The 22,636-nt window shown below is 38.1% G+C and overlaps 5 protein-coding genes across 26 annotated transcripts in view; 2 read left to right on the top strand and 3 right to left on the bottom strand.

Annotated features, from left to right (window-relative positions):
- Nucleotides 1-18: 18 nt before the first annotated feature.
- On the top strand, nt 19-12,056 carry LOC111247932 (dual specificity protein phosphatase MPK-4-like). 10 transcript variants are annotated; one of them, XM_086983721.1, is made up of 8 exons: nt 5,108-5,198; nt 5,914-6,236; nt 6,716-6,834; nt 7,637-7,817; nt 8,465-8,560; nt 9,175-9,536; nt 10,022-10,261; nt 11,915-12,056. In XM_086983721.1, exons 2-7 carry the CDS (start codon nt 5,953-5,955, stop codon nt 10,210-10,212), a joined length of 1,233 nt encoding a protein of 410 aa, XP_086839847.1. In that variant the 5' UTR covers nt 5,108-5,198; nt 5,914-5,952; the 3' UTR covers nt 10,213-10,261; nt 11,915-12,056. The 10 variants fall into 10 exon arrangements, with proteins under 10 accessions (XP_022655230.1, XP_022655231.1, XP_086839845.1 ...); XM_086983720.1 differs by having other exon boundaries at nt 11,911-12,052; XM_022799495.2 differs by lacking the exons at nt 5,108-5,198; nt 11,915-12,056 and adding an exon at nt 19-143 and having other exon boundaries at nt 10,022-10,752.
- Nucleotides 2,055-5,100, bottom strand: Pgm1 (phosphoglucose mutase 1). 7 transcript variants are annotated; one of them, XM_022799493.2, is made up of 2 exons: nt 4,997-5,100; nt 2,055-4,003 (listed from the first exon to the last, which is right to left on the bottom strand). In XM_022799493.2, exon 2 carries the CDS (start codon nt 3,897-3,899, stop codon nt 2,214-2,216), a length of 1,686 nt encoding a protein of 561 aa, XP_022655228.1. In that variant the 5' UTR covers nt 3,900-4,003; nt 4,997-5,100; the 3' UTR covers nt 2,055-2,213. The 7 variants fall into 7 exon arrangements, with proteins under 7 accessions (XP_022655228.1, XP_086839841.1, XP_086839842.1 ...); XM_086983715.1 differs by having other exon boundaries at nt 4,938-5,019; XM_086983716.1 differs by lacking the exon at nt 4,997-5,100 and adding an exon at nt 4,704-4,915.
- A 1,382-nt stretch (nt 12,057-13,438) lies between the features above and the next one.
- On the bottom strand, nt 13,439-15,753 carry Glo1 (Glyoxalase 1). Its single transcript, XM_022799510.2, has 4 exons — nt 15,270-15,753; nt 14,818-14,897; nt 14,349-14,463; nt 13,439-13,859 (listed from the first exon to the last, which is right to left on the bottom strand). The coding sequence occupies exons 1-4, from the start codon at nt 15,415-15,417 to the stop codon at nt 13,669-13,671; spliced, it is 534 nt and encodes a 177-aa protein (XP_022655245.1). The 5' UTR covers nt 15,418-15,753; the 3' UTR covers nt 13,439-13,668.
- Nucleotides 15,754-15,884: 131 nt separating this feature from the next.
- On the top strand, nt 15,885-18,832 carry LOC111247153 (uncharacterized). Of its 7 annotated transcripts, none has more exons than XR_015323821.1 (4): nt 16,161-16,583; nt 16,869-17,006; nt 17,819-17,994; nt 18,407-18,832. XR_015323821.1 is itself a non-coding variant. In XM_086983740.1 (4 exons), the coding sequence occupies exons 1-4, from the start codon at nt 16,590-16,592 to the stop codon at nt 18,473-18,475; spliced, it is 378 nt and encodes a 125-aa protein (XP_086839866.1). In that variant the 5' UTR covers nt 16,163-16,589; the 3' UTR covers nt 18,476-18,832. The 7 variants fall into 7 exon arrangements, 1 of the variants encoding a protein (XP_086839866.1); XM_086983740.1 differs by having other exon boundaries at nt 16,163-16,681; nt 16,966-17,006; XR_015323820.1 differs by lacking the exons at nt 16,161-16,583; nt 16,869-17,006 and adding an exon at nt 15,885-15,986.
- A 2,408-nt stretch (nt 18,833-21,240) lies between these two features.
- The window catches only part of LOC111248159 (dihydrolipoyl dehydrogenase, mitochondrial), a 5,921-nt gene continuing 4,525 nt past the window's right edge, over nt 21,241-22,636 (bottom strand). Inside the window, exon 9 of the mRNA XM_022800006.2 lies at nt 21,241-22,483. Within this exon, the coding sequence (XP_022655741.1) occupies nt 22,328-22,483 (156 nt within the window). The 3' untranslated portion in view covers nt 21,241-22,327. The remainder of the gene's footprint in view (nt 22,484-22,636) is intronic.

Raw genomic sequence — 22,636 nt, forward strand, 5'->3', positions numbered from 1 at the left:
TGTAGAATTTTAGATATTTTTTCCAAGTGCAGAGCTAGTCTATGTGTGTTTCGCCTGCTTGCATTTACGATCATGTGGATACTGTTGAATATGTGAAGTCAATTAGTACATTCAGAGATGTCCGCCAAAATGGAACGTGCACGGTGGGTGCCTGCACGTGGAATAGCATACGATTCAAAATTTCTCGTCGGCTATGAACGTCCCTGACAAACAGATAAGCTCAAAGCGCCTACTCTTACCTGTGTTTATCTTACCACAACTGTGCGGTGCATGAAAACGTTCGCATGACAACTATTAGTAAGATCTTGGTTTATAAAACTTTAAAGGGGGTGTTTTTTTTTGGGGGGGGGGGGTGCTGCTCTGTCGGCCTAATCACATCTTTCAGGCGAATAAATAATAAATACATTTAAGAACTTCTTAAAACGGTTGTGTTTCATATGCAAGTGGTAAAAAGAAAGTGATTAAATATGGGCTAATTTAAGAGTGCCAGAATTCTGCTTAGTAACAGCTAGCCGTTGTACTGAAAAAGCGGAGGATACATATAACACTGATATCGCGATTTTGTACTATACCTGATTGGCTTAATCATCGAGCTGAGAGAAAAAAATAAGCGTGAAATTAGTCAAAGCAGGCGTCCTCAAATTGAGAAACGTGTTTATAAGGATTAGCAAATTTAGGTATAAATGAACGAAGCTGGCGGATGTAGTGTAAAGTATGTACATCTGTGAAAAATATGGCAACATTTTATCAATCTATGCACACCTTTACCATCGCAATATTATATGTTGCCGTAACACCTGGTTTCATATACATATAATTCATTCACCTCAACTATGAGTGGCCTAGACTCAAGAACAGGTTTTAAACCAATATTGCTGCTGTTAAAATTGATTTCAATTCCGTACTCGTATCGCCTGAATAAAGGTATTTCAACATTTAAAGATCATGCGTCCAGTTAAACCTGTTTTTTTTCCAGACAGCCCAATTTAAATGCAATAACTAATGATATAATCAAGGCAAAATATACCAAAAACAAAAAATAACTTGAGTGAGTAAATATACCTGTCCCGTTTATTCCATCATTCGGGTGTGATCTCTATATCCTAATATACAGTGCCGAGTTTTGCTTCATCGGTGCTTCATCGGAACTGCTATCGTTTTATCAAATAGCTGCAACTACAACTGACGCTTGTTTCGCCCGACATCGTTGTTAGGTATTTCACCGGCACGAAACGAACTGTATTCCTAAGCGAATTCCCCTGTCCGGGTTCGAATCTAAGGCGCAACGTGTCCCTAAGGTTAGCAAACAAAATTACTCAATAAAAAATCACGCGGACGTTAGAACTTACCCCCACGAAAACAAAATTATCATTAGACGAGTAGTCGTTAATATAATAACTACCCTATCGCAAGTACTATTATTGTATATTGAGCCAGCGCAATGTTTGCCTACTTTAGATTGACGCCGTCTAATTTACTTGTTGTGGCTGATTCCATGGTTCCTGAAAAACTTCTTTGCCATAAATAGTATAGATAATGATAGCACGAATGACTTCAATCTATCAGTAGTGACTCTATGTATATCGCAGTTATTCCTTTGCTATTCCTCACACAGCGACTCCGTTGAATCCAAAAAGGCTTTCTTTTATTAGAGTAAAATGGTAAAATAAACACACTTCAGGGATAAAAGGTGCACTAGGAAAATCATCGAGCTAATAAGCTGCACAAACCTATAAAGGTACATCCAACGATTTAGTCGATAATTAGCCATCGGCGTTTGGTCTATTACTGTAGTATAATCCACGCTTGTACTCGTAGAGAGACAAGCTGTTTTTACTGTAATCATCTATGCCAAAATTTACAAGGTCACTTTGAGGCACTACTTATTAATTTAATAAGTTTATTAACGTGTTTTCATCATACGCCACCTTATTTCCTCGCGCTTGACGGTGTTGGTAATGAATACCTATTTAAAAGTACCAGATTTTTGTGATCTGGGTAATATAATTAGACTAGTATAGTAGCAGCTGCCTAAAATGAAAAATCGATCTAAGTGCCTATGTTAAGTTTACTTTATTTAGTAAGCATAAACACAAAAACTGTGAGAGCTTCGTGAGACACAAAAGTTGTCATCGATTATTGTAAATTTCATCGTAGAACGAATCATCAAGGTCTTTTCATTTGGTGGAACTTTGTCCTTCGACTGTCCGTGTTTATGTGATGACGCTCGGCGCATCACGTTTAACAAATGCAGTCAGTTTTGAAATGTCTAGCGCTACCTGAATCAGGGGTTTCAGCATTTCCTGGGTTGGTGCTTTACATTTTTCAAGATCAGACTCATAAGCGTCTCCGTATAGACGAACAGTGGCCCCCGTACTGCCCGTGCCAGAGATGCGAAACACAACGCGCGACCCACACTCAAACAGTATACGTAAGCCCTGATTTTTAGCCACACTTCCATCGACTGGATCGGTGTACGAGAAGTTGTCAGCCAGTTTCACTTTGAAGGTTTTACCTAGTGCCGAAAGTTCGCTACCGACAAAGGCTGGGTTGTCGATGAGGGTCCTGTTCAGATGGTCGAACATTGCATTGACATCTTCGGAAGCACAGTTTTCGTAGTCGTAGCGGGTGAAAAAGTTGCGACCATACTTAGCCCAATGGGAATGTAGCAATGATTCAACACCTTGGCCCGTGTGTGCGATGACGGACAGCCAAGCCAGAGCAGCCCAGATTCCATCTTTTTCTCGTATGTGATCGCTGCCGGTACCAAATGACTCTTCTCCGCAGAGAGAAAGATGACCGGCGTCCATCAAATTTCCGAAATATTTCCAACCTGTTGGTACTTCGAAGCAGGGTTTGCCCTTCTCTTGGGCCACGCGATCAACGGCACCAGCAGTTGGCATTGATCGGGCAACACCTTTTATTCCACCACTGTTTTTGAAATACGGCACACACGTATCTACGTGATCGGCTAACAACGCTAGCGAATCCGAAGGTGACACGAAACACGCTTTCTTACCAAGGATCATGTTGCGGTCACCGTCACCGTCAAAAGCCGCCCCGAAATCGTAGGGCCCGCTGATCATAGCGTCGACGAGCTCTTTAGCATACACCAGATTGGGATCAGGATGTTTTCCTCCGAAGTCGACTAAAGGGACTGCGTTGACGACTGAATCTGCTGGTGCTCCTAGTTCGTCTACGAATATGCGTCGCGCATAAGGGCCTGTCACTCCGTTCAAGCAGTTGATCAAAATTTTAAAATCGCCTGTGAGGAGTTTTTTGATGGCGGGGAAATCGAAGATGGTTTTCATAAGTTCGACGTAGATCTCGACCGGGTCAATTACGTCTACGCTGAAGTCGCGACCATCAACATTAAAGTTGTATTGTGCAACCTTGCTAAGGTCCACGGTCAGGTTTTTCGCTATGCGATACTCTGTAATCCTTTTAGAAATCTCAAATATTTTTTCAGTAACTTTATCAGGAGCAGGGCCCCCGTTTGCTGTATTGAACTTGATTCCAAAGTCATTATCAATACCTCCAGGGTTGTGACTGGCCGTCAGTACGATGCCACCAAGCGTTTTCATTTTTCGGATGATTGTTGATACTGCGGGCGTCGAAAAGATACCATCCACTCCAATGATCACTTTTGACACCTCGTTGGCCGCGCACATCTTCACGATGATCTGCGCAGCCTCCTTTACAAATTCGCGCCCATCCCCTCCAACGACGAGGGTACTGCCTTTTAGCGAGTCTCCACACGAAGACAGAATTGATTGAACAAAGTTTTCGGTGTAGTGGTCCTTGTTGAAGACTTTTGTGGGCTTTCGAAGTCCGCTTGTGCCCGGCTTTTGATCACTAAACGCCGCGGTCTTAACTGCCTCTGATGTCGCTTGCGCCATTTTTCCGAAGATCGAAGGACTAGTTTTGTTGCCACTATAGCTACCCCTCTATGGTGAGTCTAACGATACGTAAACGTCCTGCCAGCGGAGAAAACGCCGGTACACTGTAAAAGACGAACGAGAGAGCCACTGTAAACGTTGTCTCACGAATAAGTTCCTTGTATCACATGCATTGCATGAAAAAACTTAGGCGCCCACGTCTGTACATGCTGTCAACGTAAACCGCACGTTTAAAACGATCTTATGAGTGCCACGCCGCTCACAAATATTCGTGCGCACTAAAGAAGGTTAGTATCATATGAACACCGAAAATATTCTTTAGTATTAGGTTTGTCAGTCGGAACTCGCGGCTGGTCTCTAGCCTCCTCGAATAATTGCGCCGAACTGTATATTATTCAGCAAATGTTTCGTGGCAGGAATGACTTTCTCCTCAAGTATTGGTGTTTGCTTTGTTTGACTTTAAAATTAGGCTAATATCTCGTTCTTGGAATATAAATCAACTCTACTACTACTTCGTGGCAAGCCTCTCAACATGTCAAAACTTTTCAGTTAGACCTATCGCACATACTCGGTATAATTAAAGAGATTTAGATTCTACAACAAGTTTACAATAAACCACCGACGGGCAGCGCTATGCTGGCAGTTGCTTTTTAACGAGCCAAGTCACAAACGATTTGTACAACACTCGTCACTGGCGTAGGAAAGTCGATAGTTATTTTCTATCGAGAGCAGTGCGAGATTACACGGCATTCGCTCTAGTTATTCGCCATTAGTGCTCTTTCTTGCAACGTGTGATAACCGAACTTGAATGACGCGCCGGTGACCCGTTAATTTTAGTGAAGGACACGATTCACGCGTGCGCCACTCTACGAACCGTTGCCTATCGTTAGTCTGCGGAATTTGTTTTTTTTTTTTTTTTGTTACTGTAGTCTCTAACTGTGTTGAGCCGCGTGGACGGGCGGGCGGGCGGTTAGATGTTGTCAATGCAGGCAAAATATCAACATGCCAATAAAATACTTTTTTGAATCGTAGTTATACCGAAAAGCATCGCATCAAGTGCAACCCATAAACGCCGCTTTCTAACGCCATGTACGTACCTAAATTTATATATCGACTGACCACTTGAGTAAAGGGAAAGGTCGTGTGGTAGTCATTGAGGGCATCCTGCTCGATGATAGTCTGTCCTCTGCTCTTTCGCTTAGACGTATATCCCTTTCCCAACTGCCTGCAAGGGGTCTTTCTTTGTTTTGAGGCCCCTTTCCATGCAGCTCACGGCTAACGTTTTTCTCCAGACGGCCAGTAAGCATTATCATGATGAATAGATTCATTCTGATACGTTGTTGATGCAACTTTACGAAAGCGTTTCATAATTCAATTAAAGTGCCGTTTACCCTTGATTCATTCATGCCGTTATTATTACAATTACTCGGCTGAGGTGAAATACTGGAAAATGATTCTATATACAAAAATAGAGTTGTTAATCTATGCGAGCGTATTTTTTGCCGCCGGAGATAACAACCATATCTGTTAGGTAGCGGTAATAGTAATAATCACCAAATGTCTGTAACGAATGGTAAAAATATGATATTCATGATGTACACTCAATGTCTAACACGAATATCTTTTATAGGATGATACAAACATCTGCCATTTATAACATATATGTCAATATCCATAAGTAAGGTATAGAAAAAGGAACAGGTCATAATGTATTGTCATTTATATTGCGTTTCAAATTTAAGTATTCGACCTATCTACATCTACTGCTAAGTGGATACCTACTTTTGTGTAATTCTTTTTTAAAAGATCACATCTGAGATGTGGGCACGGTACTTGACTCGGTCTATTTGCTGATTCCCATCTCTCAGCATATCGCGGTTCTTGTGACTGTGCAGAGTATGCATGCAGGTACTTCGACACAACGCATTTTTGAGCTCTGTATCCTCCGAATAGTACGCTGACATCAGCCTCGTACTTTAAGCTACTACCTTAAACTTAGGTTATGTTAAATTAGTTTCAGATTTAGCTAAGGTGACGTGGCGCATAGTTGAAGATGGATATTGGTGCAAATCAACCCGTTTCTGGGAAAGGAGTTTCTGCGAGACAACTGTCGGGGTATGATAATCCTCTAATAGTGATAGATTCACTAGAAGATCTTCCTGCATCAGAAGAAGTTGATACGGCTGGCCTCAATTGTTCAGTAGTCGCTCCCAACATCTTTGTCTCGGACCGCGCAACAGCTGAAAATGAAGGTGCACTCGTGCGTCTGGGAATAACTCATATTGTTACGGTAGATAGTCATAGACTTCGTGCAGAACTCTATACGGAGCCAAAAAGGTCAGTTATGATCGATGCTTTTTCCGCTAGTTACTTTATTGTATTTAATGGAACAACTGAGCTACCTTTTTAGGCTTTGTCTATACTACTTATCAAGTACACAACACATACGAAGATTATTTTAATTTTCTTTTACAAAATGTTATACTTCCCGCATGGATGTATTTCAGTATTTATTCATATAATACTGTAGAGCCACTAAACCACTGATTGGAGACTGCTTAATCGTCAAATTAGCAAAGAACTCGTGCATACAATGGCAAGCGGAATTCAGATAACTTCTTGTACCTACTATCCTCTTGCACTACATAATGCTGTGTTGTATCTTGAAGCTGTACCTTTACTTCAACAACTGAAGCCGAAATAGATCTTCTGTTATTTAGAACATAACATTAAATAAAGGAAAGGACTAGGTATGTGCATTTATGCTGCTCCTAACATTTAAAATTCAAATGGGATTGGCTGATAATCTGTTTTAGATTTCAATTTCACTTTATACGAGCGGATGATGTTGTAGAACAGGACCTCCTCACACATCTGCCAGAAATGTTCCAATTTTTGGACAACGCTGGAAGGATTCTCTTCCATTGTCATCAAGGTAAGTGATAAGAAAAAACATATATATATATATATATATATATATATCCATATATATTGCATCATGAGCAAACAGTCTGGCCCCTTTAACTGATACTAGTTCGCATGTGTTGATGAGATTTTTGAAAACATACCCGTCAAAGTACTTTACGAAGGTACTAATGCAAGCTATTAGTCCACGGAATCATAGCTCTATATAACTTCTGCGCTTCATGAATAATCATATGTTTCAAAATTAGGATGTTTTGAAATAAATGTCTTAGTCAGCAGGGATCTTCTTATTTCAGAGCTTTAGAGTCCCACCAAAAGTATTCGCCTTTAGTTACTGTATAAAGCGATATTATAAATAAGGGGTGCATGCCTTTCAACGAGGGAGATGATAAAAATTAGACAATGGAGCCTCTCTAGGAGTAACGGTAGACGGAGATTATGGTACATAGTTTCCTTGCAGCCATTGGAAATTCATCTGATATAAACACCAAATCCTAGTGGAACCGGCTTTGTTCTTTTGAAACAAAAACACTTATTGTACCAGATATGTACAACGCCGATAATACGAGTAGTTTTCCATGATAACGACTGATAATTGTAAATATCTTAGTGTCTCCCCGGAATTGTTAGTAGTCTTTAAAACAGTTTCTAAGTATATAAATGTTATGAACTTATTTTAACAAACGTTGCCACAAATCGGTACTTCTAAAAAGTAAGCAAATGTTTACGAAGTATCAAATCTTTGTTTTGTTCTCTAATAATCTCAACGAAATTTCTATAACTACAAATCCGATGTTGATTCAATGCTTAAGGTATCTCCCGAAGCGTAACCCTATGTATCGCCTATCTGATGCTCAAGACTATGAAAAGTTTAGAGGATATATCCAAACAAATATGCCAAGCACGTCCGCAAGCTTTTCCCAACAACGGTTTTTGGACCCAGCTTTTGCTGTTTGAACGAATGGGAAACAAAATCGATCGCCATGATCTGGGGTAAGTTTCTGGACTACGCTTTCAGCCAGCGTCAAGTGACGTCAAGCCATTAATAAATCACGATTTGGTCTGACTTAACTTTCAATAGTAATCAAGGAAAAATGGATGATCGCTAGTGCTTCTTTATTTCTCCCATTTTCAATCGAATCTTGTTTGTCAGCTCTCTTTGGCGAGTTTCGGCTTTTTTGTAAGGTGTATGATGGAATGGTAAGAGGCATTGGGTGGATAATAATAACGTCGCGTTCGTACAGATTTCATAAAAAAAGCAAAACATTAAGATAACTATCTCATTTTCGACATGCAGTAATCCTGACTTTGTTGATGTATTTCATCAATAATCAATCAACCAGCACATTTTTACGTATAACAGCGAAAATATTACATCGCTCCCAAGTAAAACAATTTTTGTTGATTTTATTTATAGAAGTTCTTTCGAGCGACATTGTAAGAATAGTCGTTACTTTTTTAATCCGTAATTATCATCCGCTAAAAATAAAAGGTCATTCAAATTAGTTGTTTAAACGATTTACCAGTTTAGTTTGAAAGCAGATACTAACGTAATAAATAAAAGATGTTCGCTTTGCTTAACCACATGTGCCCCATGACTGCTGAAAATAATCTTAGTAATAGTTATCTGTATTTTCCAGCTTTCAAATGTATGCTCTAAAGGAATGCCTCGGAAAACTGCTTGCTACGCGCTGCAGTCAATCGCTGACTTTAGCCGAGCGGGAAAACTTCTATCAGTAGGTAACTTCGAATGAATCGGAATTATGTGTAGTACTATTCATTTTTCGCATATCTTGGCCATGAAGTAAAAATCTAGTTACTGTTTTTTTCTCTTTTTCATTTTAGCCATTTGCTTTAGAAAAAACTACTTCATAGATTTTTAAAACCTCAGGGCTCCTGTCGAATGGCTAAAATATAACAAGAAAACAAGATGAATATCCGAATTATCAATTGAATACAGATTAAGGAAGACAGCTTTTCTACATTTCATTTAATACAAACGGTTACTTGGCTTGACCTCTAATTTCGCTGTTTTATTCCAACGTTAACAAACGTGTAAACCTGGAAGACGATGCGGGGCGATTGATAGTATCTGTTGATTTGACCAGATATCTGAACATAGTTCCACATTTGAACCGCTGATATGCTTCATCACCCCCGTTTTTTCGTTGCGACTGATTATTTTAGCTTCCTGTGGTATACCCATATTACCTACTCGGAGCTAAACAATATTCCAATTATTAATTCACTTATTAATAACAATTATTAATAACAATTATTAATTCGATTAATTTCGAGCACAAAGACTTGCAAGCAAAAATATAGTGATGAAAATATCGTTTTGTTTTAGGTTCCTTCCGGAGAGCGAATATAATATTCGCTGTAAAAAATGCGGTTACAGAATATCATCTACGAGCCGAGTCATTCCCCACCAACCGCTGGACAGAATTCGATGGTCTCGTGGCCTTATTTTCGATCGCGACGAAAAAAGAGTACCCGGTCTTATCGAAGCGCGCCAAAGTCAACGAGTGGCTCGTATGTTCTACCAAAAGCCCAGTTACTTTGCACAGATTAAAGCTAAAATGGTGAAAGAACACCGCGAAGTGATGTTGAGACCCAACGAACCTCACCCGGCTTCGACTGAACGCTGCAAAAGAACTATTTTTATAATTCCTGACGAACAAATTCTAAGTCAAGTTTATAAATCGCTTGGTGAGTAGTTGGTCCAGCACTATATAGGTACGGAAGTTAATCCTTTGTTTTTAATTGGATATGAGGCAATTAGCAGCCTCATAGCCTATGACTTTGGTCGGGTGTTAGCGTGTTTTTCTGTGTCTTATGAATACATTTGTTTTTTAACGGACAACATGGGAACCAATCGAAGCATTTTTGGTACCTACTTAATAATGCCCGTCGCATTAGCGGACAGATAAGTTCTCGACGCTAAAACCCTACGACAACGGATCGAATCCTGTTGTAGAGAAACACGTATTTCCAGCAGCATTTGTATAGCTGTCAGTTGGGGTATAACTCCTGTGAGTCAGTGCCTGACCCTACTAATAGCATATCTTCTGTCATACTATAGTATTTCATATACTTTTGCAAGACAGTTTCTTTAGTCTATGTGTGTGCGTATCTATCGCTTTTCTCAGCCTGTTTCTTCAGCGTGAGTCCATTCGTTTGTCACATTTTTGCAGAAAATACCCCTGGACATATCACGTGTGAATGTGGGATCCAACTGGGAAGATACAGTTGGAATCTTCCTGCGGAATGTGTGACGTGTAATTCCCAATGCGCATCTGGCTTTATGTTGTTTTATCATAAAATCTCACCACTTCCTGGACACGAAGAAGAGCTTGCCGCGCGTCTTATGTCTGGAACCAAATGACCGAGTACTTTTGAATTATGATCTCCCTGATGGACGCTCTTACCCCACCGTGAGCACAATACAGAATCGATTGGAGGGCAGGCTATATTCTGTAATATTTTTGTGCAGTGTCGTATAGAACGCAAAGAAAAAAAACCGTTTACTACTGTGCTACAGACAGCGCCTTATATTTATATTTTTATGGGACACGAATATGAACCTGTTTAATATTGAGATTTCATATTGATACTCATGTTGGGGTTCTAATCATAATGATTTCCGCTAGTTAAAATAATAAAATGAACATGTGAATTCCGTTGCTTTGCTTTAGTAATGTGTAAATACGACCGCTGGAAACAAGCAAAAGAAACTGAATTATGTGTAAACAGACAGGAAGTACCTATATATTTATGCCAATACGTTTAACAACTCTCGGTAAATAACTAATAGGATCGTACCCTAGGATTCTTTTGGGTAATTATTCCGATCCTTAATCTTATCTTCAATCATTGATAATAATGGCTATTAATAAATTTTGATAATTTAATGTCTATAAATAAACCGCGAGAACTCAATATTTGGGCAAAGATAGCCAATTGCTCAAAATATCGGTAACTTAAAACCGAAAATTTAAATCTTTCCACACAAGATGCACATGGATCACCATACGCTGTTACCGTAGATAAAACAGTGAGAGCAAGTTAGATATCACAGGAAACATGCTGAAGGTTTTCTTTTGTATGTGCTATTATCGTTTATGTTTTATGACATTGGCGGTTCTTCAAGCTATAGACTCTTGCGCATTTATGTCAATCCACGTTCATTTCCACAGCTTTCTCATTGTCGAAGTAGTCGAAGTGTCACAAACTTAAAATTCGTGGTATAATCCGTTGAAATTTCAATGTTATAAACATCCTTCCTCGTTTCTGTAATACCTCAACTATGAATAGAAGTGTCACTTGAGAAAGACCCCGCTCGGTCGTCAATTTCTGTATTTTCAATAACACCGAGTTATCTCTGGCACAGCATATGATATAGTGTAAACTATATATGTCCAACTTGATTTAACAAAATACGGATCAGCCAGGTAGCCTAAAATAAATCTAGCTGCTATGAAATGGTTGGTTGATTTATGATGACACTTATGTGAATCCTTCACGAGTACCAAAAGGTGACAGTACTTAACTTAGAGACAGTACCTTGGTTCTGAATTTAGACGAGATTCTGGGATCAAGCTCACCGCATGCAAAAACACTGCTCGGGTCAACAAGTGATCGTGTCTAAGAGGTTTTTCTCTATGATAAGTAGCCAACGAGTAAAATTAAATGTACTTGACTTTTAGTGCTATTTTAAGATACTGGGATAATATATTGAAAAGAGTGGAATAACGCATCCATAAAATGGGTTAGAATTAAAAACAAGCAGAAAAGCGTAAAGGTTAATACGCGTTAAATGTATTTGAATACAAATGTGGCTAATTTTATGTAGTCACTTCATAACACCAAACAACTAGAATGTATCTCAATGTAAACATATGTGAGAACTATTTTGTTTTCAACTAAACCTTCAAAATTGCTATATCTGTTAATTGCTGTTGTCACCATCAGTTTACCATAACGGATTATTACGGCCTAAATACAACTATTTTTTAAATAAACGGACTAATACAGAATAGTATTTCTCTAAAAAAATAACTATTTTCTCGTCGTATTATTTCAGACAGGATTAATTGTCCTAAGTGCCATAGATGTTTAGGCAGATACAATTGGAACGGTCTTTTCTGTGAGTGCGGCGGAGAGTATGACGCTGGCTTTATCTTGACCCGCTCGTCAATAGATCAACCAAGCGGGTGGTGATATGACAAGCTGCCATGCTGGCAAGATTGGACAGGTACATGTAAAGAACAAATTCGAGCAGGAAAACAAGCCAACGAATCAATCAATGATAATTCTCAAACTTCAACGGCGGCCACTGTCGTTACGTATAACGAGTTAGATGTTCCGAAAAGGTACAAGCCATGTATCGGCCTATCAGAATCGTGAAGCCTTTGTATTGGATATTTTATTATACATTCTTAATGTATATCTAATACGTTAAAACAAATGAAAATCAACAGATTATATATATATATTACCAAAACCACAGCGGAATAATAATCAGTGTGAAGTACACGAGCATAGAAACAACTGAGGCCATATATAGTTTTATTACTGTCTTCACCTGAAGGGTCTTGGTGCAGTTTACAAAAATTAGATTGTAAGATGCCTTAGTGCTTACCAGATAAGTTGACTGAAAAATTGTGGGCATTTTTCGTATTCCTGTGCACTGGACAGGTAATAAACAGTTATGTTGCCGGAACCAATGTAGCGAGCATTAATACTCCTAATATCTGCAGAAGAATCTTACGTAATGTATATAATTATATGCTAATTATTACAATTTCGGAATATTAACTTAATTGTGCTTTATTATCTCGTAGAATAAACGCTCTTAAGTAGTCTATAATAGGTTCTAAAGGTATATGCAACGCGGAGAATATTACTTATCTAAGAAATGCAAATGAAAAAAAAAACACTTTTTGGCCAACTATGCACTATGCCTGGAGTGACAAGGATGAATAAACTGCGAACTATATGCGAATAGGTGGCATTTGTAATTAAACATTGTTGTGATAAAATGAAGAAGACTTAAGGGTCAGATATCATTTCCTGCGAAAATATTAAAAATGTTCCCCAGACTTGCTTACCCATGTTTTATTCTAAATAGCATTTTAAGCTTACTTTATCTCCATAATACTATACTTGAGAGGTTGATAAGTATACGATATTCTTTGTCGAAAATAATTTATACAATTTATGATTTATCTATGCTCAAAATATTAGCAAGTTCTATCTTTTTCGCCATGTTACAGTACTAATTATCTTTCATAAAATTAAGCATGGCTCCTTCAATTGAATTCCGTTCCTAGCCCTAACTAAATTTAGCTTTCATAATATTTCCAACAGGCACAGGTTAAAATTTTCTACTAAGTCAAATAAAAAGACCTAATAAATAACCCTTGTAATAACAAACCTATAAGACTGTGACATTTTTAGTACTTGATTCTTGTTCCTTTAGGCTTATATGTGCACTTGATTTAGTTGGAAGGCATTTCTACTGCCATTTCCCACCACTTTTTGTCACGCCAAAAAGTCTCCACATATGATGCTTCGTTCGCGTTGTTCAATGTTGGCAAAGATGTCGGCAGTCTTGCTTACTCATATTTTATTTCAAAAAATCAAATAACATTTCAAACGAATTTTGTCTTCATTTGCGTTCTCTAATCCTTGATAGAAGTTAGGAAATACTTCCCACTTAAAGCAAACAATAGAGTTTTTGTTGGATTTATTAATGATTGTAACGAGAAGTTGGGATGAGCGTTTGAGAACGTTTACTCCTCAGAACCATTAACTGTGTATTGTGGATTCTCGAATTTATTTAGAGGAACCTATTGTTGAAGATCTCGATCCAGTAGCCGTCGGGATCCTTTATAAAAGCTAGGTTCTTCATTTTGCCGTCGTCTGGCCTTTTGATGAATTCTATCCCCAGTTCATCGAAGCGCTTACAAGCAGCCGCAACGTCTGGTACCATTATACCTATATGGCCGTATCCGCGGGGCTCCGAGTTACCTAGGGACGAACACAGCGGCGAATGTTTGTTTCGTTGCTTAAGTGGAATTTATGATAAAGCATTTACTTAATCCCATGGTAAAATGAGGTTGAAATAGAGTTTCAATCTCATTTATATTCCCCATTCAGTTTATTATAAACCCGAGGAATAGATAATTATTACTTCCCGTTACTTGTCGGCGTAATTTAGCGAAAATATTGAAAACGTCACTCTTGTACCTGTTGAACAAGTATAATCACGCTTTGCTACTGAAATTACCATTTCAAACATTTTAGTAGCAAAATTCTAACGATAGCGAACCTAGTGTGACTGACAAGGACTAAGAATAGAGAAGAACCATCCGAATAGAATTCTTTGAAAGTTCACTCAAGTTTGCTAAAACGGAGAGATTAAGACTGCAACTCTTATTGTCAGTGTATTAAAGTTGTGGCAGATAATGTAACTATTAAGAAGTCAACGTTATAAATTATTAAATAAATTTACAGTACCGTTGTGGTATCCTTTAAAGTTGGGGTCCCTTTCGGTGCCCCAGTTATGCGTCAGCTCCAGAGTCGCTTTTCGGCTAAAGGTCCACTCTCTCCGTTGCTTTGGATCTGATGGAACCTATTGAAAATAGCAAAAGCAACGAAACAGAGTAAAAGTATGCTAGGCTGGTATCGTCAATGTTACTCCATTGTCCCATTTATCCACTCATAAAATTCACTCACTATAAAATTCATTCAATATATCACAGACTCGCATCTAAAAGTTTTCCAGAATCAATTGACCATACGTGAATAGCTCCTGATTTAACGCGCAGTAGAGCTTATCAAGTACTACACTGTATTAAGTGAGTTCTATATTTGAACGTTAGCATATAGATGTGTACTTTATATGCATCATATTTCAATATCTATGCCTTCTAAATATTTTCTAAGAAACAGAGCAATATAGAGATATTTTGCTGCCCTTATTTACCTCAGCAGGATTCTCGTAGCCCATAAAGTAGAGAGAAAATTTCATTTCAGGAAAGTCTAGTTTCTGCAGGAGGGTCATGCCTGCAAGAAAAACAGTTCGTTGAACACTGTTATTGCACAGATGGTGACTCGACGATAATTGTAGTTATAAAAGGTATTCCAGTTCTATTTATGATTACTGCAAGTTGCTGTTGCTAAATTTCATTTGCCATCTTTTCATTGAAGCCACACAGATTTCTTTGCCTATTTCGTAACATTTCGTTTTTACCGCGAAGATGTAGTGATGCGTGTAAAATCAACAGAGCTAAATAATATAAGCATTTTTTTTCCAAGACGCTTTTCTAATGTATTCGTTCATGTTGGAAACAACAACATATTCATAAAATTTTGCACTAATTGGAGTTACTGAAGAATTGTCATTATTGCTTTAAATGAAATGAAATGAATAGTCACCAAGAACACGAGTATAGAAGTCAAGTGAAGCTCGAGGGTCTTTGATTCTGTACATGGTTTGCTGAAACAAGAAGTCTTTGGTGGCCTCCGTAGGAACGGCGCAGGCGGCCTGTGCATCAGCATCACTCAGATATGATTCCGAAGACATCTTTTCCAAAATTTGTGCCTTGGCTGGTATGCTTACACAGGTTCAGAGCTAGAATCTCACAGTACTTTTACGGCAACAGTAAAAACCATGGAAACAAAACTTCGGATTCGTGTTTACACAAACTGGCAAATCCCAATAAATGACTAGAAGCAGACTGTAGATGAAGACACGCGCTAGTTGACAACTCTCGCAATGGTGGCAACAACTCTACAAAGTCTTGCATATGCGAAAGTAGATGTCTCAGTTGTAAATTGGTAACGATTTTTTGGCTAGGTTCTTAGGTTGCGTTTGTTTTTCAGTTAGCATAGACGAGTATAAACTGTGGTCTCTCAAATTTTCATTCTGGTATATCCAAAAATTGGATTGGATTGAAATATATGTCAAAACCCTTATTATATTAGACACTCAGCTGAGAATATCTCTTACAATCAGAACATTTCCATCAGCTAGTTTTAAAAGGTGTGTATCCAATTAATGTTAAATAATTGCTCTAGTGTATCTAGAATCCTCATGTCATAAATTAGAATACGCGTTCGTCTGCTACGGCCAGACCCCTTTTGGCGATTTTGGTAACATACTATTAAGTCTAGTTTTATTACATCAAAGTTCAGCTTGTTTCCTTCACTAATCGTTGTGCAATACACACGGAAAGTTCGAATGTCCAAGTATGGCATATCTTGTGAACTGAACTCATAGGAATTAATTACGGAAACTGAAAGAATACTTAAAAGCCCAAAGTATTAATGTTAACTTATCTATACATAGAATAATATACAACGTCCTCATTACACAACTATAAATTAAGTCGAGCTAGTTTGTTTTTAATATTTAGTGCTTTGGAGCCGCATAACTAACTATCTTTCTATTACCAGCGGTGTGAAGTCGCCATATATTTGTATTGACTGCTCATGATAATTTGAAAATGTTAATTTTTTGTTTTCTTTTTGACACCTTATTAATAGTTAACATACTGATGAACATAGTTAAATATAGAAATCGGAATTAGTTAATCTTTTGTAGCGTGTGTTTCGAAGAGAGAATCAAGAGTTAGGTTACATTTTAGCACGAATGGCTCATATAGGAGATTATTTGTCATCCAATGGTCGACAGTTGTTTCTTTATAGACTAAGTGCACTAAGAGAAGAATTATTTGCATTTCTTGTTCGGTAAAGATGAGCGCTCGTTTTTACCATCTTAAACTTAGTCTAACACCATGCTTCGATGGCTGTCAAAACATTCAGCAGCTAGTGATTGTATCAATGAAGTAAGGTCATTTGATTGAAACATATGACAACATAATATAATAGGTTAATCGTCTGCGGTCTTTCGCTCCTAATTAGAGCATGTTGAATAGCTCAAACTGCTTGAATTTATTTGACTATGTTTCCAATAGAAAAAAATAATTTAAAAAACTCGTTATATTCAATTACGTATTTGTGCAAAAACCATAGGTGTTGTGTCTGATATGCAGTAAGACTAACACACAGAACCATGATAATCCTAAACCGATACCACGATAACCACGCTAATATCAAAAACCATCTACAGAGACCAAAACCAGAGGAACGTGTTGTTGGACTTCAATAGTTGTGCGTAGGACAAAATTAGTTGCATTTGTGCTCCTTCTAATAACTTGTTCTCTAGACGCGAGCAATCTCTATCGATTGTAGTTTTTAGGTTATTCACTGAAAATATAGATACGGGAAATGCAAAAATAGACTAAGTTTCATATTAGCTTCACAAGCAATGAATATTTTTATATCTCAATATAAATATTATAGCAATCTCCATTATTATCTAAATTAGTCATCCAGTATCTTGTCAAATATATCCACATCCCATGATAAAACCCTCATTTACAGCATTTTTGGCCAGTTAATTTATTAGAAGCCTTTATGAGTGAATCAATAGACGGCGCTTAATTAATTTTCCAAGTCTTAGCAGGAAGGATAATATATTATTCGTTTTGCGCTGGAAAATCGCAAATAAAAATTAGCGCAATTTTTTTATGACACTCTTAAGGTGCGTGTGGCAATGTGAATAACTAGTTGATGAGATTCGGGTTAGGTAAGCTCATGATTTCGTACACCGTATGTACATTTGCTTAAAGTTGGTGCGCAAATAAAACATGTTATTGTATCGTGCTTTAAAAGCTGCTTCTTTCCTTTACTTCTGATCTCGATGATTTTTACTAAACCCGCAATATTTACCACTATGGCGACCATTTTCGATCTAAACCTTCGTTTTTTCGGATCAATTTAAATCGAAAAGGACGAGTTATTACACAGTTGTTGCTTTTTGGGTCTACTCATATCAGAATTGATAGTCTGGTAGAAAAAGTTTCACAAGAATCGAACGGACCACCTTTGTGTGGCACTTTCCTTCCTGTTACCTTTCTCAGATGAGATGTCTGTGTTAAATCGACGACAGCCGCTCGCTTCAACGCCTCGCAATTATGGAGCTGGCAACGACCGCCAGATATTTTGGACGATAGCGACTCGCATCAGCATTTTAATGATATTTTTTACATCATTCTTAGTCGTCCTATTCTTCATCGCCCACGGAGCTTTGATGGAGGTATGTGCGCTACGAGTCGATTGCAAGGTGCAACAGGCAAAAGCCATGTTCCAATTATATGCTCCACTTCAGTCTTATCTCTTATGCTGTAATCGCGCAGCAAATGGTATATAAGGTAATTGACTATGAATATTAAGCATCCTTCTCGAGCGCCATGTTCTCAGGCAAAACAGCTGCGAATGATGTAGTGTTACTCGATGGGGTGGCAGGGGCAAGTTTACTCAATACGTGTACACAACGTGTTATAGTTGTTCGTTATAGATCCGCTTAAAATAATTATTGTCCGCAACCTAGTATTCGTGTTGCTCAAGTGACAGTGTAGGAAACGCTGAACAATCGACGACAAAACTAAGATTTGAAGACTCTCTGATCTGAAGACTAATTTATAATAACAAATGTGGTCTCAATGCAGGTTGTGGAGTCTAGCCGGCAAAAACGCTACAACCGTCCCATGGGTGTTGCAAATAGAATTCCTAGCTAATGTAGAAAGCCTGTTAGAAGTTGCAACATATTGTCAATTATCACTTAATCAGCAGCCAGCCTAACGGTTCGTAAACGGCAGCCGTCCCGCAAACGAAGCTCTCCGGTAGAGGAAACAAACAAGGCCTCCGGTATTTCCTGGCTGCCTGAAATACGTATACACTACATATGCGGCGGTATATTCTAAATTACACCAAAGTGTAACCATTTGCGTGTCACGAGTTAATGGAGCGTCAACATAAGTCTTCGACAAGAGTGTTGGCAGCGTTCTTATAAGGAGTGGTGTCATGGGTACGCTCTAACTAATGATCTTTCATTATTTTTGAAAAATAAAATTTAACCTGATTTGGTCTGAAAATGTGTCGGATTTTATATACTGATTATATATAACTTGGAATAGAAAGCCATCAGAACTAATGTTACCTCTCCAACACTATCATCAAGCAGAGCCTAAGAAGATATTACACTTAACTGTATCATAGCAACCCACAGCGAGTGTAGCTAAACAAAAGTTTCCTTTATATAATTTTCTGTCTAGCTATCTTAAGCTTTCAAATTTATTGACAACTTATCCATCCATAAAAAATTATGGGTATTGCTTGGTAAGCAAATCGGATATATATACAATCTCAGATAGAGCACATTACGAGAGAGATAGTATCTAGGAGATAATATATTTAGCGATCGGGGGCAGAATCCTCAACAGCGGCGCTTTGCCATGTTTGGCTAAATATCGGGAGGATCGTGAGAGACTAGAAGCTTCTGGTATCGCAACATATGAAAGTCATGGAATCAACTGCATTATCAACGAGAGTTGAAATAAGTTACTTTTTTATTGGGGTTACGGTAAAGACAGAGACCTATGTCTTTGAAGTTGAATTCAATGCACACCATGTGCACTTGTACTGAAGAAAATGTACTACTGCCAATAAAAAAAAACTGGGAAAGACTTGCATAAAAATATTGCTTACTGCAATTTCCCTGTTTTTTTTTTATTTTATATACCATTCGGAATCATGTGCGTTCCTTCAGACCCGGATGTATTTTCTAGCTGATGTATTGAAGCTTCTTTTTTTAATAGCTATGTGCGTATTCGGTGGTCTAGCTAGCTAGCGTTCTTGCCACAGCTGTCGAGTTTCTCCGGCTTCGAAATGGGATCTTGTTTCCTACTATAACCACTACTTCAAATGTGCATGCGTCGAAGGAACCGAAGTACCGGAATATTATGTGTAGGGAACCTCTTATATATAACTAACCTTTAAATAAATAATTCTCATAAGCGATAACGCGCATGTGTTTCGCAACGTGTACACACATCATCACCTTCTACGAATAAAGGCATTTATCATTCTGGGCCTATGCGTCGCTGCCGGAGTCATTCTATCATTTGCCCTACATTTTTTTTCACATAGGCTGTAACATATCATAGATATATTACAGGAGCTACATGAAGGTTCGAAGTCATCAAAATTTTTTTATAAAAACGACTGTTCGAATGCTCAGAATTTGCGCTGGCATTACGCATTGTACGATACGATATGGTTGACATTCGATATATGACAGGCACGCCTATATAAACATTTCTCTTAATGCACCAGATATTATTCGTAACCACTTGTGAGAAAATAGATAATTGCCATTTACTTTCTGATGTACATCGTTGCATGTTTGCTGAATTTATGGATCGCTGCACACGGAATGACTCAACATCTTCAATTAAATCTTAGATTAGATCTGCGTAACCTGAAATAGAACACACGTGGTGTTCTCATACCATCCTTCACTACCTCCGAACAGAAGGTAATCGAATGTTTCCCAAAGCTAATGATGAAACATACGTATGAAGTATTATAATTCATAGATATCAAATCAGTATATAGAAGAACATTGGAAGCATATATATGCTTCCAATATTCTTCAATTCCAATGTTCAGCATAAAAGAAACAGACCTATATACGCTTCGCACTTCGAAGCGCACATAGGTACGTTTCTTTTAATAAGGCTTTTCCTGTTTTTATGAAAACTCATTGCAAGCTTGTCGATTATACCATGCTTCGTATAATCTTAAGCAAATTTAAAAATAGCAGAAGAAATACGTGTAATGGCTTAAATCAAGTAAGTTAGTACACACCCTCATCTAGAAAATTCTAGTCTTTGAAACTTTCCTTAAATGAATTAAGAAAACGTACCGAAGTGACAATTTTGCACACGTTGCAGCTCTACGGCAACCCACTCTCTATGTTCTAAGTTTTACGTCCGATATCGCCGTTAGGCATTCCATAAGACGGATGGCTTGCAGCACGAAACGAAGAACGTCTATGCCCGGGTGCGAACCTACACCATAACGCATCCTTAGGATTACCCAGTAAGCTATCACGGAAACCCACTAAAGAGGCTATGCCGAATTATTCGTCAACATTCTAGATGATAGGCGTGCTTAAAATAACATTATCTATAATCTGAGTTATTTAGCTCATGAATAAAATAGCTAACCCATTGTTGAGCAAAATCGTCATAGACTAAGATTGGGCTGATTTTTTACTGCCCGTTTCTTTGTTTCAGGACCTACTTTTCTATCTGACCCACTTTTTTATTCAACCCATATGTTTATGCTAAAATTTTGTAGATCTCACAAGAAATGGAGAATAATAGTCATAGTAGACATCGTCGCCGGTAGGATAATTGTCAGAAACTTACTAGCTGAAATGATTAATGTTTCATTATGAAGGTTATCGAAAATTATAAGAATATGAGGATAACATTAATAAAGCAACATTAATTTAATTCAATTTATTCAATCCGTCCTTTTCCCACACTAAGTTATTTACATTTTTCAGGTTTATTCATTTATGTATTGTTGTTGGTTAAAACATCATTTCGTCCGTCGAAATCATTCGTACTCGCTATCTCGTTTTTTTGTTATTATATCACTGCTTCAATATGTCCTTTTTGCACTGTTAACCGATTTAGAAGGGACACGCGAACACTTAAGGCTTCGTTCCGATGAACCAGAGTGGCAGTGTAAATTTTATGCCTTTTGTTTGCCTCTAATAGTAAAATGTTTGCAGAATTTATCAGAATGTTTGCAAAATCGCTAGCTAATCGCTATCTAACTCGTTATATTATAGCACAGTATAGTAAAAATAGTAATCATTATATGAATTATAACACCGGGGGCAATGAGTATGATTGCGACAGACTTCTACCAAGCGTAACCCGTCATTTTTTCCTTGTTGCTGCAGAAATAACAAGCACCTAACACTCATTAGTGCGTACCATGATCTAGCCTGTCAAAACCTGGTATTTCATGTGTAGCGAGAAAAAAATCTTCAGCTCACCTGTCTATTCTATCAACATGCACAAATGACACTGCATTTGTTTTCCTGTAATCATACTATCTCACTAGCCGGCCTTCATTTCATGACGCAATGGTTCGCTGGCTTTCCATTTATGTGTTTTCAAATCGGATGTTACTCCCATTTCTCCTATTCAACAAACATACCTGTACCATCTCAGACCGAGAGAGCCTAAATACTTACGACAATTCCGTTAGGTCACTTGCCATTCAAATACACCGCGTTCGTATGACGATAATCACATCGATTGCTTAGACTTCTAATTAAATTAAACTCACTCAATATTACATTTATGCTTATTATATTATCATTAAGTATCAGAAGGATTTTACAGCTAATAATTTGACTCTTTGGTCTTCGGGGATAGAATAATGATTTAAGGTTGATACATTTGTTTGCTGCGAGATGGTGTCTGCCGTTCTGAAATCTGTAGTTTCTGTGACAGGCCTGCGTGCCGTTAAAGGGGAAGACAAAGCCGATTGCTTTTCCTTTTAGCTTAGAAGTTGATGGCCTTGCCAGCATATGCAGCGAGATTGGCTTCTCGGAAGGCCTCTGAAACCGTTGGGTGAGCATGGCAAACGCGAGCTATATCTTCGCACGACGCTCCGTACTCGAGGCCTAGTGCAGCTTCATTGATGATCTCCCCAGCACCCTGAAAAATCAAATATAATTAGACCGAAAGATTTGAGTATATACAACCAAATATCCGAACTTACTGTTTTGAAAAACATTGTAGAAATAGCAATGCACTTAGGAACAATATACAATTGAAGAAAAGCTGTAGTAAGAAAACTTATTATTTATA

This window comes from Varroa destructor, unplaced genomic scaffold (genome assembly GCF_002443255.2).
Source record: "Varroa destructor unplaced genomic scaffold, Vdes_3.0 BEIS01000003.1, whole genome shotgun sequence".
Taxonomy (NCBI): Eukaryota; Metazoa; Arthropoda; class Arachnida; order Mesostigmata; family Varroidae; genus Varroa; species Varroa destructor.